The 25,192-nt window shown below is 44.0% G+C and overlaps 1 protein-coding gene across 1 annotated transcript in view; it reads right to left on the bottom strand.

Moving 5' to 3' along the window:
• Positions 1-207: 207 nt before the first annotated feature.
• PLCXD3 (phosphatidylinositol specific phospholipase C X domain containing 3) overlaps positions 208-25,192 on the bottom strand; it is a 62,820-nt gene continuing 37,835 nt past the window's right edge. The window contains exon 3 of the mRNA XM_019518270.1: positions 208-7,116. Coding sequence (XP_019373815.1) covers positions 6,960-7,116 — 157 coding nt within the window. The 3' untranslated portion in view covers positions 208-6,959. The remainder of the gene's footprint in view (positions 7,117-25,192) is intronic.

The raw sequence follows: 25,192 nt of genomic DNA, 5'->3' as shown, positions 1-25,192 counted from the left end.
TTATGAGCTCTATTTAGTTAATGAGCAATTACAGAAGCATTCCTTGCACGTGTACAGGGCAGCTCGAGCCTCCCAGATCATTTCACAGAGCCTCAAGCCCTGTGAAATGGCCTGGGAGGCTCTGGTCACTTGTTTCTAGAAGGCCTTTTATACAGCTAGACAATGAACTTGTGAACTGACGGTCACAGTGAGGCCACAACATTGGAGTACAGGTGCCTGGCCTTTATTAGACATTTCACTGAATACAAAGAAACTTGGTTTTATGTTTTTATACATTAAATACACATTCTTGTCATAAAAATTCACATTTGCTATACAGAACTGTAGGCATTGATTTTACACAACATTTATTAAAATACTATTGATTACATCCTAAAGAGAAGGTGCAGCCCTGTGAACCTTTGGTGCATAATACACAGGGGCTAATTGTCCCCAGTGTTACATAATCAGACTTCCCACAAAAATAGAGCAACAGCATTTCAATGCTTTAGGAATTGCTTGGAACAATAAGGCTTTTATACAGAAAACCTGAATAGTTTCGGACAAGGGGAAGCACGGAAATGTTGTCCTTTTAACCTTACGTGCTTCTATAACTATTCATGACTGCAGCATCTGCCCTGAAAAATCCAGTTATTTCTGTTTCTTACATTATATCTTTAAACACATATATTTTATTCCACGTGATTATAATTACACTTAAAGGCAGTGGATTCTGCTTCAAGGATCCCAGCTTTACAGGTGATATAACACTCATCAAAATAGATGTGTGAAGTTGCATGTTTCAAAATCTAGAAATGTTTGCAAATCCAATTGACTGCGATAGGATTCAGCATGAGTGAAAAGGTTCATCCTTATTGCTCTAACATCAGGATTGAAGCCTAAGTGCTCTAGTTTATATCCATATTAATACACGAAGGTTTCCACTGCATGCTTACTAGTTAGTTGTTCATTCTAGCTTTCAATTTAGAGTTACAAATTTCAGGGCTAATTCTCTTCAACTAAACAAGAACTGATCAAGCTTGTGCATGCAGCTGGAGACTGGGGATGGGCGGGGGCTATATAAACCTGCCTCAGCCTTCTCTCAGCCATGCGTGCATGTTTTCTTTACGTGGAAGCTGTTGACCAAGCTGAAGCTCTACAATGTAATGAACAACCTTCTTTTGGTCAGTATAAATGCACCTTTGCTCATAGCAGGTTGTGATATTGCAAGGGTGCCTGAAGGATAAGGTCAAGAGAGTCGATGTGTTTCGAAAGGAGGTGAGGAAAGATTGAATGTTTAGGTTGGAGAGAAAGTGAGGGGAAGAGACAGTATACTTAAATTAGACAAACAGTACTCTTTCTGGGGTAGATCTCCACCAAGTTTCACCTCAATGTTTCAACTACATTACAAAGACCACTCTTATCCACTGCTCAAGGGGGTCTCTCTGAACCTACCTCTACTGAATATGGGGCAGCTCTACACACAGTTGGCTGGATGGGCAGATTTGGAATTAGATCCTCTCTGTAACATGTATTACGGTTCTGAGGGTCCAGTCATCCTTGTCAGCCAGCAGAGGTTTCTCAAGCAGAATTGGGGGATGGTAGGGAGGAGCCATGCTTGACTGTTGAGAAGGCAGAGGTGGCTGATTTGCCATATTTCTGGATAATACAAATATACTAATGCTTCTCTTCTTTCCTAGAGCACCTACCCTCATACCTCTGTGATCTGGTGGGAGTTACACTGTCCTTTTTAATGAGAGCTGTTATTGGTTCCGAGAGCAAATTTCTAGCAATAGGAAGGACTGACCAGGACACTTCCTTGGCTTTAGCCATGTCCACATCTACTTTTAGAATGAATCTAGATCTGGGAGCAGGAAACAGGTCCCATTACTGTGGACTCTCAATGGTATTCCCGCCAGAGGACATCATTAGTGTTGTACAGCTATTTCTCCACAGCTGACATATTCTGACATTTCTTCCATTAGTATTAGAGTTACACTTCAATATGGAGCAAATTACATGCCCTCTGTTACACGTACATAATTCCCACTGATGTAATGAGGAGTTATGAGCCTATGTCACAGAGAGTGATCTGGTCCATATCAGAAATGCAATAAGATCTTGAATATTGTGTCCAGTTAACTTATTTGAACACCCGAGGATGTTACTCCTTATCAAACAATGTTTTTTTGAGCTGCAAGTAAAGTTGAGCTTGATTACAACTAAGTAAAACAGCCCAGTCCTTGGTACAGTATTGATCAACTGTATGACTTTTGAAATCTGAATTCATAACTATAGACTTAAAAAAATTATGTAGATGCATTAAGGCAGGTAACATGACTGCCATTTTCCTTTAGGATAAGTTATTTCTCACATCGTACACAACCCACACACGCACACATATACACGTGCGCACACACACACACACACACACACACCCCTACAAAACAGTAGCACAGTTAAAAAAAAAAAAAAAAAGTCACTGAACTCCAACAAACTTGTAATCAGTACATTTTACATACTATACAGCGTATTTTATCCTTGTCATCAGGTAAACATGTACAATTCAGAACAATGTTGACTGTATGTAACACAGAAGCTACCACTGAGATATGGCAAACACATCATATACACTATTAGCTTTTGCTTCACCGAAAAAGAGTTTAGCAGTTTAAAATTGTGTTAGTTGAACTCTTGAAATCCCCCTACAGCCTACTGAGTTGGTAACACTTATCACTCCACGTACAGTAAGCAGAATAAACAATGGAGCTATATTCTCAGCAGATTTCTCTTTTTGATATTTCCCATTTAGCCTTCAGAATTTTTTACCTCCTTTACAATACACCATATACTATACACAGTGGCTAATTTCTGTGCTCACCTACACCAATGTTATAGCATGGTAACTCCTATTAAGTCCATAGAATGGTTCTGGATTTATACCAGTGTCAGCTAAAGCAGAATTTGAGTCCAACATACAGGATGTACACACACAGATAAAGACATGTATATTCTTTTACAGAAACAAATACCATGAAGGTCTAGAATGGCAGAATATATGTGCAAACTACATTTATAAAATGACTGGGGCAAATTCTGCTCTCAGTTCTATTAACTGCAATCTCATTGATTTCAACACTAGCAATACTTCAGGTGGCACTCATCACTGAAAACTGAGCAGAAGTTGGCCCTTTTAGTCTGATACTGATCTCATATATACTGGCATAAGTCTTGAATAAATCAACTGAAACCAGTGTGTTATACAACAGTGTGTTGTATGATCATAGTTAGCCAGATCAGAATCAGAGATTGCCGACCAGATCCTCAATTGGTCTGAATCAGCTCCACCAAAGTAGATGTAGTAATACCAGTTTACAGCAGCTGAGTATATGCCCCATTTTCTTTAAGCTCTTTCATTTGTGTTGTGCTCTGCAGTAATAAGTAATTTTTCAGGTCTGCGTGAAAGAAAACATTCAGTAATCTCAGGAAAAATGTCCAACCCCCTTAACAGATGCATTGAGGGGTTACATGCATATAAGAGGGGAACAATGGGATGACAGAAAATTAATTAACAGTATGAACTCTGAAATTATATGTAATAGATGGAGAAATGATGATGACCAGTAGTTTAGCTAGATTCTTTCCTCTTAGGAGAAGATTATAGTAATTTTATTTTCCATGTAGGATTCCTTGTGATACATATGCAGAAAAAAACAAAATGGAGCATGTCTAGCAACTGAACCAATGTGCACCCAATTCAGCAGTACTTCTTCAGGTAAATTTCCTGCTCTTGTTGAAGTCAATGAACAAATGATTGATAAAATTGGACTCTAAGATTGTCCATCTGTATGTCATGGTCTTTTCTGATATATTTTTGGCAAGTATTCCACAAAGACCTCTAAGGAAAGTCAGCTTGTGCCTGGACAGTATGCTTACATTTTTTGCCCATCACAGTTTATAGCATCAACAAATGGGATATATTTCTCAAATTCCTTTCCTTTTCTATTCTTTTAAAAAAAATTAAGGCAAGTTTGTTTACCCACAGTCCCTGCCCTGCTATGCTTTTGCACTACAAATAAGATAAAACTGTGAATGAATGTATAATTTGTCTGACAGATTTCTGAGCATTTTACCGAGAGTAATAAAAAGATTTTCCCTGTTCACGGTGAAACATCATGATTTATCCTTATCTGCAGAGGACTTTTTTGCTTCACTTTTTTTTTCCAGCACCCAAATGACAATATTGATGCTAAGCAAACATTTTAACAATGCCAATAAGCTCAAGATACAACATAGTTATAATATATATACTTTTTTTTCTTAAATACATTAAAACATCTCTTTTCAGTACATATTTATATATTTGAAACCCTTTTTGTGGCATTGTATGTGTGCTTGTCTCAGGGTTCCAAGAGAAAATCAATATTGTGGCTCTCAAATACATATATTTAGAAACCTGATTACAAATTAAAAAGCAAATTAGATTTATGTTTTGCCATACCCTAAATATTAGCAAAGCTCAAAATATGTATATGTAATATTCACATTTAGTTAAAATGTTTGACCACAAATAACTGAAAAATGCAAAAATGACAGTAGAAATGAAAAAAGGCTCATAAACCAGCTTCCTAACTCATATCTCCAAGAAGTAAACAAAGAATTTGTAGGTTGACACCACCGGGGACACCCTGTTTTATAGAAAAAGGCACTGCCTCAAAAATTGTGCAAAATGTGGCAGTTTTAATATGCATTGGGCACTGCAGAACTGATTGCTATGTTTAATTGATTATTTCACACTTGTACAATTTTCATTTGAAAGGATCTGTAAATGGAAAACAAAATTCAGCCCAACACCCTACAGAATGTTGTCTGGTTTGGGTGAAAACTATAACACCCCTCTCTGTCTTCTGTTGGAAGAAAGAGCATTTGTGAACTTCAGCAAACTTTTTAGTCAGTTTTGGTAAAGTTTTGGGTTCATAAACAAACTAAACAGACCCAGTTTTGGTGTTTGACTGTTATTGTTTCAAATAGCCCTAATCACTACACAGAGACCACTAATGAAAGAGATGATGTATATCTACCTTCTTTCATTTGTTGCTCTGATACCTAAAACCTGGATATAGTTATGAATGTGTGGATATTTTACCCTGTACATGCATGTAATATTTTTGGCTTCACTGCATATATACATGCACACACCCCTTCCAGCACATCTCCCAGTACTAAATATCAACAAGTATATATTTTATTCTAGTATTTTGTTAATGAAAAATACATCTGTCTAGTGATATTATTTTCTTCTTTTACAGTCATGTTCCTCATATTTTAGATGGAGGTTAGCAAAGAGCAGAATAACACCATGCTTACTCCTTACTCAATCACATGTTTCACTGATTCACAGAAGTTTAGGGCTGGAAGGGACCTTGTGAGATCATTGGATCCAGCCCCCCTGCTCTGAGCAGGAAAGACTGCTGGGGTCAGATCACCCCTATCAAATGAAGTTTGACTGAGTAAAGAATCCAGTTAGTTTTATCTTATAAAGCCTAACCCATCAAAAGCAGTCTTCTTGCACTGCTCTGTAGTTTGTTATCTGTAGACATGGTATGTTTTGCATTAACAAATGACATGCATGCATATCAATACATATACTACATACAACCAACTGTATTCCAGTTCTGAGTTGTTGAAACCCTACAATGACACTGCTCTTAGTTTGCTATGCTTCACCAACATTTTCATGTATTAGAGTTGTTTATGTTTCTTAAACAATAGAATGACTAGTGCCATGTAAGGCAATCCATACCTCTTCTCATGATTTACTGTGAGCCACACAGAAAGGGCTAAGAAGTTAGTTGCTACTCATTGAACTCTTGCACTCTTTAATACAACATTTTTTTCATTCCTGAATTGGCACCATTGTTTAAATCAGCAGATAACTATTCTGTGTTTATAGCTGCCTGAAAGAGAATGTATACTGCACCTTCATATTAAAAAAATCAGTTTTTAGTTTGTATAGATGTATTCCCACAGAAAGCACATTCCTATATATACAACCAAATCCCGCTCACTTTAAGCATATGAATACTAATGATTTAAAAATTGATCCAATGTTCACTATGGGAAAATGGCCTGTTGACTTCAATATACCTTTTATCAGACCTCTAATAGGTCCACCCATGGGAAGGATTTTTAGAAGTGGTCAATATTAACTTAATCCTACTCCCATTGAAGCCCATGACAAGCTTCCACTGACTTGTATGAGAGCAGAATTAGGTCAATACTGTATATCTTTAACTTCAACAGGAGCAGAGGCACTTCTGAAAATCCCCTACTGTGTATGAAAGGTGACCAAGATTTAGCTGATACTCTGCAGAGACTACCTCATGTGGCTATGTTTACTGTTGACCATATGAATGTTGAAGGCATGACTTCATATTTACTTTGTTTCACAAAGGCCAGTAAACCTGATGTCCACTAATAAATGCAATCAGCTATGTTGTCTCATGGATGAGGTACATGGACTAAAAACATCAAGGTCATATACTGCCCTGTCAGCAACACAAATGTTCATGTTGTGGAATTCCCTTTGTAGACAGAGAACAATGTATAGCTGTTCATTCTGTATATAGCACATTTCTTGGCACTGTTAATAAAGTCAAATGTAAGACATTTGTAAGAATTTAATGTAAGAATGTAAGTCAAATGTAAGAAATTATATTTGGTATTTCATGGAAAAGATGTTAGTGATTTCTTTTGTTTAAATTGGTCAATAGATCCTGTTTTGCTTGTCAAATGGAAAATGCATGGGTTTATTAGCATAGAAAATGATTAATCAATGAAAACATTACCCTTTTGCCCACCCACAAAAAGCCCTAAACACTTCAGAGATTCAGTGTTATAGGAAGATCAGAGCATTACAAGATATTTTTCTAATACATTTTAAAATCTATTTAATGCACAGCAAACATATTACAGTACTATCAAGTAGTGTCAACTTCCCCTTCATCCAGCGCATAGTTGAGTTTTATGACAGTGCTGATGAAGTCGCCAAGTTCTACAAAATCTGCAGTGATAATATTGATGCCACTTTCTCCTGGTTTCTGGGTCCGGACCCACTGCATCATTGCAGGAAGAGCTCTGAGGAAGAAAAAGTGAAAAAGAGTTATTCATAAAGGAGTAAGACACGCACAGTGGGCAGGGTTTTCAAAAGTGTTAAGCATTCCTTTTGCTTTCCTCCTAATCTTAGGAAGGAAGTGTCACAGGGCACTAAGGTGCCTGCTCCTTTAAGGGCTGAAACTGCCTAAGGAGAGAGCCCTAGCAGTCACTCAGGAACCCCTCAGCAGCAAGTTACCGTGGAAGCAGGAATGAGGGAATTAGCTGGCACCTGCAGGTGGTCAGCTGACCAGAAGAGGCAGGGCCTGGGGCATATATAAACCCCAGGGCTAGGACCAGAGAAGGAGTTCTTTATGAGCAGCCAAGGGGAAAGGAGTTCTCCTAGAGGAGGCTAAGTGAAGAGGCTTAATGGCCCATCTCCTGCTTCTGGTAAGATTAAGGGACTTCAGGAGCTCACCAGACCCTGGCCTACAAGACGCGTTGTGCTGGGGGAAGGGTGACTCATTTAAAGGAACAGAACACACCTTGAGATGCTTGCATTATGTTATAGCCCAGGGGCTCATATTTTGATTTGTTTGTAAAACGGAAGATTGGGCTGAGGCTGTTGGGGAAGGAGGAGGCCTCATTGGGGGCCCACTGCAGTGTGGGTACCCCAGCTCCAGTGTGGGTGCAGTATCTGGCAATGAACGGACCCCAGCACCAGTGTGGCTGCAGTATCTGGGGCGAGCGGACCCCAGTACCAGGGGCGCAGTGACAAAAGGGGCGAGCGGACCCCAGTGCCAAGGGGTGGAGAGAGAGAGAGACAGGGCTGCGAAGAGCCCAGTGATGAGCACAGGCCAAGTGAAACTAAGGCCTCGGAAGGACACTGTGTGAATGCCATCTGCAAGGCTTGGGGCATGGTAAAGGGGCAGTTTGGAGCCAGTGTGGGTGCAGTATCTGGGGTGAGTGGTTTGGAGCCATGCATTTAACCCATAAGGCTGAAGGTGTCCCAAGAGGCATCCATTTTGGAGCAAGACCCAAAAGGGGTCTGAGAACCCACAGGGTTCAGTGGGGTCCATCAGGACTGTGTCCAACAATACAAACTCGAGGCCATCCTTCCCATCTATTAGAGTTACAGCAAGACATGGCAGACAAGAAAGAGGGTGCCCGTGGGTCAGGATTGGCATGGTCAAGGAGCCCTAGGGGTATCACAGCCATCCTGGGGGACCCCATTCTGTGACAAAATGGTGCATTGGCCGGGAAGTCAAGGTTGTGCACAGGGACAAACCCTGTGTCCCTAATTAGGGAAATGAACCTTTGGGCCAGTTTAGAATCACAGCGAAGCAAGGTGAAAGGCAGTGAGACTGGGGCTCAGGAAGAAGATCTGAGGTTGGAAAAAAATACTGCTGTTCGAGACAGTAGAGGGGAAGACTTTAGGTCTGGGCTAGGAAAGAAGTAGGGCCAGACAGGATCATGACAGAAGTAGAGACTCTGGAAGGTATGCGGCAAGAAGCCTTCACCTGGCAGTTGTGGGTGGATCAGGTGGAGGAAAAAGCTGCCTGTCTAGAGTATGAATTAGAAATGGTGCAGTCCCAAAAGGAGCAAGCCAAGGTGAAAGTGGCCACTTTAGAGCTGTGGACTCAACTTGGGAAGAAAGAAGGCGGGTCTAAGGAAATCAAGCACCTGACTGCCGCTGAGGAGGAAATGACTTGAGCGCTGGAACAACTCATGGCAAATGAGGCCAAGAAGAGCAAACAGCGGGAGGAAAAATTGCAAGAGATGCAGAAGAAGATGGCTGAATGGAGGATCAAGTCTCCTGAACCCAGTACGGCCCAGACGGTGGAACAAAAGGATGTTCTACAGAAGCTGGAAATATCAAAGAGCCTTATAGGAGTCCTCCAGAAAGAAATCCATAGCCAAGTGAACCAGATAGAAGGGCTGCATGAGGACCTGGAGAGCTGGCAAGAGTGATGCTTATGAGCCAAACACTGGGTTGAAGAACTGTGAGAAAAGCTAATTGAGAGCCATACCCAGTCAGAAGAGACGAGGAAAGCTATAGCAAAAGAAATGGAGAAAGTGAGAGGGTACATGGTGAATCACGAGGCACTGCAGGATCAGAAGCAGTCCCTCGAAACAGAGGTAAAGCCAGAACTGAGGAGCGTGCAGAACTGCAAGCTCAGTGGCAAAGGGTGAAGAAAGAAAAGGACCAACTTGGGGGACAGATACAGTCCCTGAAGACCCCTTTAGAAGAGGGTGCAGCCAGGGAGATGGTGTTGCAGGCAGACATACAGCAGTAAACATTACAGACCACTCAACCACGAAGATAGACTGGGTGCAACAGGCATGCAGTTGGAAGAGCATGCATCCAGAGCTAATGCAGAATGCAGGGAGCACTTTCAGGAGCTTGAAGTCTTGAAAGAGTTCTTAATAGAGACTGAAAAACTGATAGAGACTTCACGGCTCATATTCCTAAAGGTCCAGGGAGACCAGGAACAACCCAGAAAGGCAGGCTCAGGAAGCACCAGAGAAGAGGGGGCAACAGAGAAGCAGAAGAATACAATGATGGAGGTGCCCTCAGGGGCAGATCCCATGACAATGTGAGAAGAGATCATCTCCACAGTCATGGAGTGCCTGGATTGGAAATGGGGTCAGTGGATAAGTCAGCATGCAGAGGAGGTGAACCGTCTAAGAAAGAAGCTTGAAGGACTTACTAGCGAGCATGACACTGGAAGATTGAGGGTGCCAAACCAGGTACGACAGACAGAAGTCAATAAGGCTGATGTGGCAACTACGCAGAAGCATGAGCAGTTCAGTACGAGAAGCAGGACCAGTGATCCAAGTTGCCACGGCCACACTCAGAAGGGGCAATGTTTAAAACAAAAAGGTCAAAGACCAAAGATGACGCAGGTCCTGGTAAACAGTGAAACTGATACATGTTTCAAAGGAGAGAGTGGCCGAAGCCCTAGGCAGAAGGTGGGCAAGAGAGCCTGAAATGAGGAGAAGAAGCCAAGACCCAAGGAAAGTTCAAGGGAAAACAGAAGTATGCCCCAAGTCCCACCTTGAGGACAAGCTACCAAGCCCTGCACAGAAGCAAATACCATGCCAGACCCAGACTGCAGACTGAGCTAAGAAAGCAGAAGGTTCCTCAGCATGAAAAATAACCAGGCAAGACTGAGTGCAAATATTGTGAAAAAGGCAATGTGTATATGTTAGTAACCTCCCAGGGCAAGTTAAATGGTGGACCCTGAGGAAACTGGTGGCAGCCAGAGTTGGGGGAGTAGCCTATGTGAGAGTGTATACAGGGCCTGGGGAAAGACCCATCGGCTGGGAAAGAGAATTCTGGAGTAAGGAATATGCCCAAAGAGCACTAAGGATGCAGTAGAAGCTTTGGGGAAGGCTCATGGACCTGCAAGAAGCTGTAGGGAAAGAGACTCTTCACAACTGACCCAAAGGAGGAGACCTAGGGCACATGAGGAGTGAAAGGGAAAATGTACCCCAAGAAATAGAAGACAGCTCTCCCAGGAGGAGAGAGGAGGCTGCAGTTTATTCTATAAGGAAGAATAAACTGGCCTAATTTCCACCCTACCAAGGTTGGCTAATGTCGGGGGATTACCAGTGGCGGGGTAGCTCCTGTCAAATCCCACATGGAGCATCCTTGGGGAAAAGGCAAGAAGAAGGTGCCTGAAAACCTCTGCCTCCTATTCCTGAGTTGCTGAGTGACAGAAGAAAGGCCAAGAAGCCCAAGAAGGATGTAATGCCAACAAGTGTGAGGACCCACTCTGGTGACTTAGGATCTTAAGGGGGAAGGTGTGTTGCAGGGCACTAAGGTGCCTGCTCCTTTAAAGGCTGAAACTGCCTAGGGAGAGAGCCCTAGCAGTTGCTCAGGAGCCCCTCAGCTGCAAGTTACCATGGAAGCAGGAATGAGGGAATTAGCTCATACCTGCAGGCGGTCAGCTGATGGGAAGAGGCAGGGCCTGGGGCATATATAAATCCCGGGGCTGGGACCAGAGAAGGAGTTTTCTGCCAGCAGCCAAGGGGGAAGGGGCTCTCCTAGAGGAACCTAAGTGAAGAGGCTTGATGGCCCATCTCCTGCTTCTGGTAAGATTAAGAGACTTCAGGAGCTCACCAGACCCTAGCTTACAAGGCATGTTGTACTGGGGGAAGGGTGATTTATTTAAAGGGACAGCACACCTTGAGCTGCTGGCATTATGTTATAACCCAGGGGCTCATATTTTGATTTCTGTTTATAAACAGGAGGATTGGGCTGAGGCTATTGTTGAAGAAGGCAGCCTCATTGGGGGCCCACTGCAGTGTGGGCACCCCGGCGCCAGTGTGGGCGCAGTATCTGGGGGTAAGCGGAACCCAACACCAGGGGTGCAGACAGAAAGACAGGGCTACAGAGAGCCCAGTGATGACCAGAGGCCAAGTGAAACTAAGGCCTCAGAAGGACACTGTGTGAATGACATCTGTAAGGCTTGGGGCATGGTAAAGGGACAGTTTGGAGCCATGCATCTAGCCCATAAGGCTGTGGGTGTCCCAAGAGTCATCCATGTTGGAGCAAGACCCAAAAGGGGTCTGAGAACCCACAGGGTTCAGTGGGGTCCATCAGCACGGTGTCCAACAATAAAAACTCGAAGGCAGCCTCCCCATCTATTATAGTTACAGCAAGATGTGGCAGGCAAGAAAGAGGGTGCCTGTGGGTCAGGATTGGCACAGTCGAAGAGCCCTAGGGGTATCACAGCCATCCTGGGGGACCCCATTCTGTGACAAGAAGGAAGGACCACAGTGCTGTAGCAACTAGTTAGCAAGGAGAAATAATAAAACCACATCACATAATTGTTAAAGCTTGGCTGACACATCCTAGAAAGCTTTGAAAAAACCCCCAGAACATTCTTCTTGTATTGTCTATAGCTCCTATATCTCAATCCTCAAGAAGGGTCACTACACAGAATAGACCTTTATCTGAATTTTAGGAGCTCCTGAAATGTATTCCCCATCCACATGTGCAATTATGTTCACCAGGGTCAGAGACAATGGAAATACCTTGATTTCTGCAGTACAGGTATGGGATACAGTAATACCTTTGTTTTCTCAACTCTGTAAATTGAATGACTAATAGCCATGGGTTATGTTCCTTTTTGAGCTTATGATTAGTTTTGGAAAGAGAAGCACTGCAAACTTATTGATTCTTTTCTGAGACAGGATAGAACCATTAGGTCAGACCCTCAGGCCATGTCCACAGAGAACCACAAGATTACTGTCATGGAGCAGGGGCTGGGAGATCCTTATCTCCCAGTGCCAGCCCTGAAGTCATGCTGCTGGCAGTGGGAGATAAGGAACTCCCAGCACCAGCCCCACGACTGCGGAACTGGCACTGAGAGATATAAGGGTCTCCCAGCCCAAGGCCCACGGCCATGGAGCTCAGGCTGAGAGATAAGGGTCTCTCAACACTGGCCCTGTGGTGTCTCCCAGCACTGGCTTCTCATGAATGCAGAGCTAGGTGGTGAACAGGCTGGGGATTTTGTTCTGCACTCAGTTCCACAAGTGCAGAGCTAGGTGGGGAACAGGTTGGGGAGTTTGGTCCCCAGCCTGTTCTTCACCCAGCTCCACACTTATGGAGCTGAGCAGGAAACATGTGCAAGGTGGGGGCTGGTAACTGGCCTGGTCAAGTGCAGGTCCCAGCCCCATGTCTTGATTACTCGATCAAAAGAGCCAATGTGCTAGAAGCAAAAGGTCCCAGTCCCCTACCCTGATCTACCAGTGGGGCAGCTAGCAGTGAGATAGGTGCTAACTGCCTCACTGGTGCATGCGGCCAGGGGGATAGGACTTGTCTCTCCCCTGCAGTTCTTTCCAAGCCGACTGCCTGACTGGGGAGCCAGGTCCGGGAGCTCCTGGATGCAAGGCAAGGAGGACGTTGTTCCTGCCCTGGCAACAGGCAGCCCCTGGGGGCAGGGTGTAATATCCCAGCCCTGGCCAGGATCCCTGTCAGCCCCTGGGCTAGCACCCAGGGGGAGCCTAGAGCTCTCATTGGTGGTGGCAGAAGCCCATTGCAGGGCCCCAGAAAGTGGGAGCAGTTTGCTGCCATGAGCAGCAAATCTGCTTCCACTTCCCTGCATGTGCAGATGCTTGGAAGACCTGCATGTGTAGACCTGGGCACACATGCAGACACGTGCCTGATGATAATTTAATACACCTGAATTTACTGTGAAGTAACTTCAGGCCCATTAATTGCATGCATAGATAAACCCAGTGAGATAAAAACACTGCTGGCCAGTAGTTATATGCTATGCCCAACAAGGAGCAAAAAATAGTAGTGGGTACCATTATCAATTCTGTTTAAGCTCCTGAAACAGGTCCTAAAGCATTATTCATAGAAAAACTTAATGATGCAGTACAGGTTTGTATTCTATCTGCTCCAGGGATGCAAGGTATTTTTTTATTGCTTTTGCATGGGCTCATAGTACTGTGATGTTACTTAAGAGAACAGTGCATCATTGCTTTAAGTTTTCACTGAATTTAACTGAAATTTCCAATTCAGGTTTCAAAGTCCAAAGCACACAGGTAAATGTTATTCATCAGTTACTCATTGTAACAGGGCAGTCTGGCCCTTCAAGGGAGGAAATCAGCACTAGGGAAGGAGTCCAGAAGTGGATGATTAGCTAGGAATTAAAAGCATAAGCAGAGAAAGAAAAAGGAGCTCAAGTTGAGAAGGAGCTGTTTGTGGCCAGGAGGCAGCCTGGAACACACAAGACCTTTCTATTAAGAAGGGGCCAGAGCTACAAGGGCCTCTCCTATGCAGTCCGAAGAAAGGTTCAGGTTTTGCTTTACTTGTTTTTGGGGGTCAAAGACTATTATCAGTATTAAGAGGACTGACTGAGGGGCTTCCAAGTAAGCAAAGCCAGACAGCAGGCACACTAGCCTACTTGCCGCATCCCAAAGGAGGAGAATTCCAGTGCGTCCTGCTTTGGTATTAAAATGCATTGACCAATCTTGCATGATGTAATAAACACTGAAAGGCAGAGGGAAAGTAATTGCTCTAGGAGGGGATTCTGTTGCTCCTTGTGGCTCTTGCACATCTGTAACTGAGAACTGTGTTACAACATTGCCATTGTGGAGACATTTTAAAATATTGAAAATTCACCATAACATGAGAGCAACGGCTGCAGCAGATGAATTTCCTGCTTATCTCAAGAGGGACAGAGTCTACATATGAAGATTGCTCTGATCTTATCAGAAAACTGCATTTTAAAAGAAGACAACTTAATTGAGTGCATCAATGGCAGTGACTTTTCAGATGCAATTCAAATTCTGTGATTCTTACCCCCAAAACAAACACTGCAATGCTATAAATGATAATGTAATTACTTGAATTATTGGAAAAGAAACACTTAAGTATATTCTAAGCTGTAGCAAACTGTTGAGAAACTTGGTCAGATATTGGATATCCTTGGTACTGTGTTCATTATCTATACTAAGTGGTTTGCCTCCCCACAGGTTCATGCTTAAGGTGGGAATGACTCTAATTCTGTTGTGAAATATGAATAAAAAAGCTGGCATAATAAATGGTACAAGATGTATTGTAAAAAGATTTTATGGAAACACTATAGACTTAAAAGTCATAACGGAGGCTACTGGAAAATGTGTTTGTTTGTTTGTTTGTTTCTGAGTCATATTATGTCCATCAGACACAATTTTCCTCTTAAGATATGCAGGAGGCAATTTCCCATTTGAGTAGCCTTTGTAATGATTATCAACAAAAGTCAAGGTCAAAGACTTGATAAAGCAGGCGCTAACCTACCACAGTCAGTGTTTGGACATATTGACAACCTGAAAATGCAAATTATGCAGATAAATGTTCAAAGAATATTACCAAACATGAGAGGCAGTTACATGAAAAATGTGGTATTCTGTGAATTTCTTCAATGAAATTTGTAATTGTGATGCACCTCTCAAGATCACATGCTTCTCAAGATTACCCTTCTTTCATGACTTCTGTTCTTTCAATTGAAGGGCATTTGACCATCCTTCTGAAGCTACTCTCAGTCCAGCAAGTAATTTCAAAGAGGGAAGTGGACTACTTTATTATATTTTTTAACCCAAGTTTTGTGCTAAGATTCTCTGGGTATATTTTGAAGCAAACAACTTCAAATCTTTTGGTCAGCTGTAAGATAAGGCTGAAAAGAGTAGAAAAGCTGCTACAGACTGGGGCACATTTTTAGGCAGAACTGCTATGTTCCACTTTACTAAAGATTTCAAGGTTTTTTAAAATTAACTTTTTGCAAATTCATCACCATTTGGCTGAAAATCAACAAAGAGCCAAACACAGGAGAGAGAAGGAAGTTTTGAGAACAAACAAACTTGGATTGATCAACAGTGGGTGTGTCTACCTGAGACACTACGTTGCTGTAGCGATGAGCTATGATGAGGTAGCTCATTGCTATGATGACGTACTGTTGGCAGACATGAACCATAACACTGACACTATTGTGCAGTAGCAATGAGCTACGGCACACTAGCTCGTTGCTACTGTGCACCAGGGTTGGAAATGACCTGTGCGCCACCGGGACTATGCATTAATGGAAGTTACTGAGCAGTCATTTAGTATTTGCTAGTAACTCTAGCAAGTACTAAATGACTGTGCAGTAACAAGTATGCAGCCAGGTGCAACTCATCCAGTGTGATGTGTATTTGATCATTCATTACAAGCTTTACCATCTTTTATCTTCAAGCCTTCAGAGAGCTTGCAATTGGCCTAGGAAATTTGTGTGAAGGCTTACTTGAGATAATCCTGTGTATAAAGAAAATGTGATAGCAGAATAAATGTTTTAATGAAAATGTACTGGGTACACACTAGTCTAGCTATAAAGTGCCTATAACCCTTTTCCTTCCTAGGTTCTTACCAATCTAACCTTTACCATAGAGGCATACTTCCTATTCTGATTAGTATTTTTTTAACTCAGTCCTATCTAAGTGGTTCCTTCTCAACTGACCTACCATTAGCTAGCCAATGGGTAATTCCATTTATGCTTCAGGATGAACCTGAACATATAATTCCCGCTCACACACTGTCAGTTAAATTCATAAGAACCTCTTGTTTTCAAATATATTGGAAAACTCCCAGTAGACAAATATACAAGTCAAGTCAATTAGACTAGAAAAAATCTTTGCATAGCAAAGCATGAGATAACATTTCCATATCCCTATATAGAGAATAAACAAAGGCAGCAAAATACATGGGGACAAATTTGTTGCTGATGCAACTCCACCAACTTAAGAGTTAGGCCGAAGCTATCTTAAGTTTCTCTCATTTACTCTGCACATGATGAAATGTATGTGGAAAGCAGAGGACATATTTCCCTCCTCCCACAATGCCACCTTGAAAAGGACTACATTAACAGTTACAAGAAACTGTGCATGTTGTTCAACTTTAGTACAAATATCTCACCCATCCTAACAGCAATTATGGGAATAAGCTTGGTTTAATGTTCCTTGGGGTGTCTTTGTGATGGCAATACAAAACTTGTTTACCCTTCACTGTAATTTCCAGTCTCTGCATGCCTCAAACTAGTAATTGTCCCCATTAAGGGGTTTAGTCAGGAAAATGCAGACCATGCTGTGTGGCAGCTACCCACATGTTTTTATGCTCACAAAAACCCAGTAGATAACATGGTACTAGTGCATGTTCTTTTATTTTCAATAAAAAGTGATTTTGCTCAGGGCATAATGAAATCTCTACTAACCTATAGTAGCTAGCTACAGACTCCAGCTGTGTAGAACGTATCCATTCACTGAGCTTATCTGGAATCTGTCCCCTGGCCAAAAATCTAACTGCAGGATCAGGCCAAGCATTCCTAACCTTAAACTGGAAATAGTTATAGTTCAGCAGTATGGGTACTGGCTAGGCCCCAGGAAGTCTCACTGGTGACACAAAAGCTGTACTACTTTAGCAAAATAAGGATAATTAAAGCAATATATCCCTCTTAGACACATCTACATGTGCTATTAATGCACTGTAAGCTTACTGTGCAGTAAGCTTTCCCGGGCAGGGCATTTACATGCCTGAGGGGAACAGTTCAATGCAGGACTACTCTAGCCCCGCTGTGCCCCCTACACCAGCCAGGGGAAGCTCTGGGGTCCCAGAGTGCCGTCCCCAGGTTGGCAGGGGGCACCGGAGTCAGGCGCTGGCCTGTGGGGGGTGGGGGAAGCTGTCCCATCACCAAGGCTGGGATACAGCAGCTAAAGGAGGGGACATTTTCCCAGCCCTGTGCCCCAATCTGCCAACTGGGGCCTGGGGCTGGGAAGCAGCTGCCCAGAAGAAGGGACAGTTTCCTCACCCCCTGCTGTCTGGGCTGACCAGGATCAATATGCTTCTGATCAGCAGTCTACATGTGCGCTACTGTGCAGTAGTTACTGTGTGGTTGATTTACTACCCTTATTTACAGGTAATAGGCAACCGTGCAGTACAATAATCCACTGCGCAGTAAATGCTGTGTACATGTAGGTGGTGATACCTTACTGCACAGTAGCTTAGTCTACTGTGCAGTAAAACATCTCATGTAGACACACCTAGTGGGAACACAGCTATACTGTCACATGTGGACAGTGAAATAAGTTATATTGGTATAAAGCACCTTTATACCAGTATAGCTGTATTCACACTAAGATTTATACCAATATAGTTACTTCAGTAAAAAACTGTCACACTCGACAAGGTATATTAGTACCAAAACTATAGGCAGTCCAGGCTTTTGGCTCCCTTCGTGGCCTTCACTTATTTTGAGTGTCTTAGCCTCCCTATGCCTCAGTTTCCTCATTTGTAAATGATGCAGTGGGAACATGATGAATGATGAATCTTGCACTGCTCCTGGGAGGCCAATTTAATCATTGGCTACAAGTGCTCTAATATATTCAGATGGTGAAAAGCACTGTGCAGATGTATTACTGCTATTTCAAATTAATGGCCAAGTTGTTTGTGGTTGTGACATACAAATTAGTGGAGGAAATTTTCAAAATGTAGAGGTTTGTTTCTATTTGCAAAAGTCCTGAAAAGTGTGGATGAATTTCTGAACCTTACCTGAATTTTGTTTCCCTTTCAAACTGGGATATTAAGTCTGTGGCTGTGGAATTTGCTATGGAATCCACTCCTTGCAGACATCTATACTATAGATTTCAAAGTTTATATTTAAGCAAGTAGTTCTGTACCTTTGAGGATTCAAAGATAATCATAAAAATGTGAACCTAGGTACAAGCTGATTAAATGCTGCTTGCATTAATCTATAGGCAGCTGAAATAATACCCATGAGACAGACTGTGCAGAAAGAAACCAAGCAAGAGAAGAAGAAATCATTTACCATCCAGTCTCACAAATGTGACATATTATGCCTGACTGATATCCTATAGTTTTTACATAGTGTAACTTTATTAACTTCAATGGGGTCTCCGATTTACTAGTGTGAAATAAAAAAACCAATTCCTATGGCAAGAAGCAATGTTGCCTGTGAACAAGGGGTTAAAATAGGCTTTCCCCAAGCCTTGAAAAGGTACTCAGGGGAAAGACTGTATTGGTGGTTTGATAAAGTCAAAGCAAAAGAAGGGAGGGATAAAAGCCCAAAGGCTTAGAGCAGAGTTGAATACCAAATGGGTAAAATATCTGTTGCTTTGCATATAGAGGGTGGCTTGTTCTCTTGTATGATTTTGGATTGTGAACATTATCCTTAATGGAAAAATACTCTTATATGCCTCTCCCCTCTCCCTACCACTAGTTTAAGTCAGTAATAGCTGGTCTGAAGGCAATGAAGTTATATTGGTACAAAGGGACAGGAATTAAAACCAGTGACAGTAATTTAAAGCCCAGGCCTAGCCAGTTTGAAAACTGAAGAACATTGTGTCACTTCTTTTTAAATATCAGAGTCCATTTGACACCTAACACCCTGTCAAATTATATTTACAAAAGGCTCCTATCTTCACTTAAGGGAACAAAATTAAAAGTGCCTGTTATCAGCTTGCAGAAATAAAATGTGGCAAAACTAATCGCATTACAACTTGGTAAAGAGAAATTTTGCTCTTCAGCTGTTTTAGCTTGGAGTGATTTTTTTTTATATCTGAGTCATAAAACCTTGACAGTGTGACAGAGCATTAACAATTGCAGCACTCTAATATGGGGCCTCCTATGGAGAAACCTCCATTCCTCTCAGCAGAGCTTTCAAGGGAGGCAAGGAAGAAAAGCAGCATTGTAAATGCAAAACAAAAGGACTGTTCGTGCTATTAATGAGAGTTTGATTGCTAAAAGGAAGACAATAGGTATCCTTTCAGAGACTGTGGAACCACTACAATGACTAATCCAGAGAGGGAGAATTGGTTTCATGTACAGATTGCAAAATAGTCTATCACAGAGTGCCCCTGTTACAATATGTCTCACAGATCACCAAAGCTGTTCTATTTGCTCAGAGCAAAATGATATTTACAATTTGTGATAGGATTTTCAGGCTCTCTTCCCTCTCTGCTCACCTCTCTTCTATAAAAATGTTTATTTCTGAGGAAATACATGGTTCACTGGAGCTGCCTTTAGTCATATGAGCACAGGTGAGGCTATTAAGAACTCCAGAATCCTGGAGCTGCTGCTGATTTGCCATGTACATTTTGCAAAAGTACCTGCTGGTTTTGGGGACTCCAGCATTGGGTCTTGCTCTTAGAGATGTCAAACTGTGCAGTGAAAAATGTAGATACTTTGCATAACTAAGAATGTAGCCTACTCCTACTGACTGGGGTGGCGTGACAGCAGATAAATCAACTCCACACACCTCAGTTCTAATAATTTTCTTATAAAGCACTGGGGGCCAACCTTTTTCACCAGGGTGCTACAAAGCAAGCCCTGCCCTCTCCCCAAGTGCCACTCCGATCTCCTTCCCCTGTCTAATCTATTGTTCTCCTCTCTCCCCTGTGCCTTATGTGCACTGTTCTCCCTGCTCTCTGCTGAATCTTTCAAGTGACAAAACAGGGGCTGTGTGACACACTTACATGCTGGGAGTTGGCCACCCCTCCTTTAAAGCATCTGCTACTTACCACTGTTGGTTACAGGCTACTGGGATAGATGGTCCATTGATTTGACTCAGTAGGACACTTTTTATGTACATCTCAGGAATCTCAAACTGGGCAATCAAAAAGGGAGACACCCACATTAGTGGGTTAATTAGGCCTTAAACTTTCTGGATGAGATGTTCAAAAATGCTTAGTGTTGGCCTAATTATCTTCCTATTGAAATCAAGGGTGACTTCATCACTGTCTTAAAGGGAGAAGAATTAGACCAAAGCTGAAAGCATTAACCTACCTGCCTGTAAGTTTTTTCAACTGTGAAATGTGAGGATTGTCATAGTTATTTAGCTTCACATTATGCTTGGCCCTCTCTAGGTGTGCAGCCACATTCACAGTTAGACCATGGACACAAATTTTTCACAGTTAGGCCAGTGGAAATTCAGCCTCTCCAAATTTTAAAAGTGACACACACTCTCCAGAAATGCTGTAACTTGGCCCTACCAGCAGGAAAGTTAGGAATCAGGAACAGTTTTCACACACTTCCCCAATTTAGCCCACTGTCCTGTAAACTGCTTTGTGTCTTTTCAGACCAGGCTATTCTGCATTATTCTGCGTTCAGGTGACAATGGCTGGACATTGCTTCCCACTCTGAATTCCAGCTCATGACCACATTCCACCATTTTCTGCTTGGAGGATCAACCAGCATTCAAGACTTTGGAAGCCTATCCATGCCTCCTTTCCCTGTAACTTTAGTAAAAGACCTTAGTAACCTTGGAGATTCCTGCTACACCTGGACCAGCACTACCATCTTGTGGTCTGGGGTGAGGCACAGATCCAGGAAACCCTCAGTAAGAATCACAGGAACAAAGATGTCTATGAAATAGCCATCCCAGATGGCAGTGAGGAGTCACCAGAGTGTTGTAGTGCTGCTTCAAATGCCAGGACATTACACAGAGGGCTACAACTGGCATCAACTGCCATGTGCTTCCTAGCTGTGCTACAGCTCCATCAGGCCATTCTCCACAACCATGGTCAGGACCATGGTCAGCAGCACTAAGGCGCTCGAGTTCAAACATTCTTAAGCCCCAGGAACTTTCCCCACGCAGGGGCCCAGGTACTTTCTGCAGCGTCCTAAGCCAGATACCAAGGGCCCTTCTCCTGCTACCAGCCAGCTGGTACTCCCCTGCCTGATACCTTCAATGTCATCCTGAGCAACTGCAGAGAAACAGACAATAAGAGCACCATGCACATGCTTTTTCGATTGGCTGTTCACACTTGCCAATGCATGAAGAGCTAGTTTATGTTGTTATGCCCAGGGGCCACAGTCACAAGATGACATGCCTTGTTTGCCTTGCCAAGCCTTTCACAGGCATCTGATGCCCTTGAGGTTCTGGTGACTGTTACCTGCCTGTTACAGTGGTGCACGTCCAGGAGTATTAGCACAGTGAAACAAGCAAGAAATAGCATGTTCCTCCAGCACATCACCATAGATAAACTGCTACTGACTAGTTGCAACTAACAGATATTCCCTCCCTTCATCAAGTCCCTCCCATGCACAAGCCTAAGTTTTTTAAAGACTTGAATAGTATGGATTTTTGTCAGCCACTGCACATAACCACTAGCAGAACTGGAACATACCTGCCCGAGAGAGAACGTAGACCTTGAGAAACAGGAAGTGCTCTAGTCAAGTTCTAAAGTTGGATTGATGGGAAAGCTGGATTGTGAGGGAAAGCTGGATTGTTCCCAGTTCCCAGGTTGGTAACTGCACCACCAAGAATCACTTAGGAATTCCACCTCTGGAGAGAGTTTATGATGACCTGATGATCTTCCAAGGTCCTTCCCACCTTACAATCTATGAACCCTAATTTTCTATGATTTATACCATGGGCAACTGGTGCCTCGAGTCGGGGGGGGCATTTGTCCCCCTGGCAGCCATTCAGTGGGGAACTCCCCCCATGGCCAATTGCACCAACCGGGGGGGTCCCCCACGGCACCTGTAGCTTTAAGGGCTGGCATTTCCGGGCGCACTGCTCACACTTCCGGGTGGGCACAATCTGCCTCAGGGGGACCACAGGGATTGCTTTTCCTGGCGCCCCCACTCCCCAACTGGTGATCTCAGGTGGGGCACCAGCGCTCTTGCCTGCCCCCCTGCCTGGGAATGCTGGCTGCCAGGGGGTACACCAGTGCTCTCAGGGGGTGCACGTACACCCCTGTGCACCCCCTATGCGTCACCACTGATTTATACAACTTACCTATCTGTGTGCCCATAGTCTCAGTCTCAAAGGAGGTTGGTGGGAACCAGTTTGTCAGAATCCTGAATGAAAGTATTACAATGTATCTGCATTTTTCCTCTGAAATTATTATCTATAATTCAGTAATCTCCAATTGCTGTATAGAGTTTGGAAACACATTAAATCTAATGGCACAGACTAGGTTTTGGGGTCACATTAATATTTTAATATGACTGATCACAGCTTTAGCAGCCACCAGCAAGTCCCTCACAAACTTTGCTGGCCTCTGTTTGTACCATAAGCAGAATGGGACCTCTTGGTCCATCCATGCCCCTAAGGCTTTACAGGCTAATTATGTGGGCTCCATCCTTCCCAATATCCACTCTGAAGCTTCATAGGTGATCTGCTAACATATGCATTTCATGGGTTATGGGCTCCCAGCCTGGTGTTCTGATGTTCTGTTCTCTGGAGCTTGCCTCAACACATCCTAGTTCCCCCTGGGCACTAGACCCTCTGCTCCCTTCGCTCCCCCACCCCCAGCCCCAGGCACTGAACGTTCTCCCCAAGTACCTAGTCCTTCCTGGGCTCTATCTCTCTCCCTCACTCTCTAGGCCCCAGGCCTATCTCTTCTAAAGCCTGCCTCACCCCCACTGACGTGGTAGGCCAGTTTTGACATCTATACTTCCCCTGCAGTCCCTTCCACAACCATCTCAGTAACCCTCTTGGGCACTGGGCCCCTGGGCCCTTGGCTCCCAGGTCTATCCATTCCAAGGCCTGGCCAGCTTCTCTTGAGTGCCAGACCTTTATAGCTCTGGGCCTACATAGCTGAAGCCTTGCTTCCTTCTGGCCAGGAGACTAGTCACCTCACAGGGGTCACTTGACTCCAGTTGTCTTTTCCTGCCTATAATTACATAATACTATTTTTACAGGGTTAGGACATTCTTATTATTACAAGATTTATTTAATTTTCTAATCAAACTACAAGTTTCTTTTCTAGGGCTATAGAGCACTAGGCCTGGGTGAAGCAGCCAGTAATCCAGTTTGGGTGACCACCAGTATCTGGGGGAACATTTGTTCACCAGAGCGCCCGAAGGGATGATGAGGTTGAACGGTTATAAACTACTGCAAGACCATGTCAGGCTGGACATAAGGAAGAATTTCTTTACTGTCCGAACCCCCAAGGTTTGGAATAGCCTGTCATCGGAGGTGGTTCAAGCACCTACATTGAACATCTTCAAGAGTAAATTGGATGCTTATCTTGCTGGGATCCTATGACCCCAGCTGACTTCCTGACTTCGGGCAGGGGACTGGACTCAATGATCTTCCGAGGTCCCTTTCAGCCCTAATATCTATGAATCTATAAATCTATGAATTGGATATGGATTTAGCCGATTCAGGGGACAGTGATTCGATTCAGTGATTCAGATCATTGTCCTGAATTGATTCAGCTGAATTGGGTTTGAAAGATTCGGCACTGATTCGATGTGATTCAGCCAGAGACCATAATGGGGAATCACTAAAATACCTATAACTTTGTCATTTTTTTTTGCAGAATTGGATAAAAACACTAGGGATGGTAGCTCCTTCTTAGGGCATGCCTTGATGGAAAACTGACTCAGATGTTACCCAGGTGGGAGGCTGCCCATCTAGGTCTCTAATGTCTAGGGGTGACATCCATTCCACAGCTCCATACCTGCCTACACTGCGGCCCATGCCTCACAGATGGCATCCCAGGCAGCTAAACTCACCTGGAGCCTCACAACTCCACTGCAACCAGTATGCCTCAAGTCTCTTAAAGAGCTTACAGGTTTAGGCTTTCTCTAGCCATGACTGTGCATGCGTGCAGTGGCTGGAGGTTATCAGGTGCCCCCTACTCACCTTTCACCAGGGAGGTTCATGGTCCTGACATTTCTTGGGGCTGCCACACCACCCATAGTCCCACCAGGCCTCCCTACCCTGGCAGGATGCAGTTTTAGGTCATGCTCAGGACCTGGGGTCTCCTCCTTCCTGATAGCCCCAGCCCATACCTCCAAGTTTGTCCTGGCACGGGAGCTCAGCAGGGACATGTTCTTCCCCTGCTGCCTGGTGAAAACCTGCCGCCTCCAGCTCTGAGTGGGGCACTAAATGGTTGTCAAAGAAAATTAAAAAAGCAAATAGGTGCAGAGTGAGGACAGTGGCACTCACTCTGTCTATCTGCAGGTGGAGCTTGGGGAACCCCAACAGCAGGAGGTTCACCTTCAGGAACACCAGCTGCTCCACCAAACCAGGATCCAGGGAGGTACAGTGGGGTGTCACAACACCACCAGCAATGCTGAACACCCTCTTGCTTGGAACACTGGTTGGTGGACAGGACAGGTGTTCCTGGGCAACTGTGGCCAGATCCTGCCACATTTGGCTGCAGGTTGCCCAACAGGCCAAGAGGTTGTAGTGCAGCAGCTCTATGTCCTCAGCAAGATAGGTAGCCACTGAGGCTTCCATGCTACCTGCTGAATGCTAGGTCTGGTGCCTTTAGACCCCACCATTGAAGCCATGCCCTTTGTGGCGGGTGCAGAGATCCCACCTCAGGAACACAGCTGGGTATTCGTATCCCTCCGCTGTTTCCACCACTTGAGGCGGGCCAGTAGGGGGTGCTCCTGTGTTGAGCCGCCCACCTCCCTGTGCCCGACCACCTTCCAGGCTCCGAATGCCTCCCTAGGGGTGCCTTATGTCCGGCCGACCCCTCTCCCGGAGCACACTCGCTAGTCTGGGGGTAACGTGCCGCCACCACCCCAAGAATGGACTGTCTCACGGCCCTGTGTCCTTGGGGTAACACAGGCCTAAAGTCCCATGGGTACTCAACCCAGTACAGGCACTTGGGG

This window comes from Gavialis gangeticus, unplaced genomic scaffold (assembly GCF_001723915.1).
Source record: "Gavialis gangeticus isolate Ggan-Ray unplaced genomic scaffold, GavGan_comp1, whole genome shotgun sequence".
NCBI classification, from domain to species: Eukaryota; Metazoa; Chordata; order Crocodylia; family Gavialidae; genus Gavialis; species Gavialis gangeticus.
Note: the sequence above shows the minus strand (reverse complement) of the source record. Positions and strands in the feature narration are given on the sequence as shown.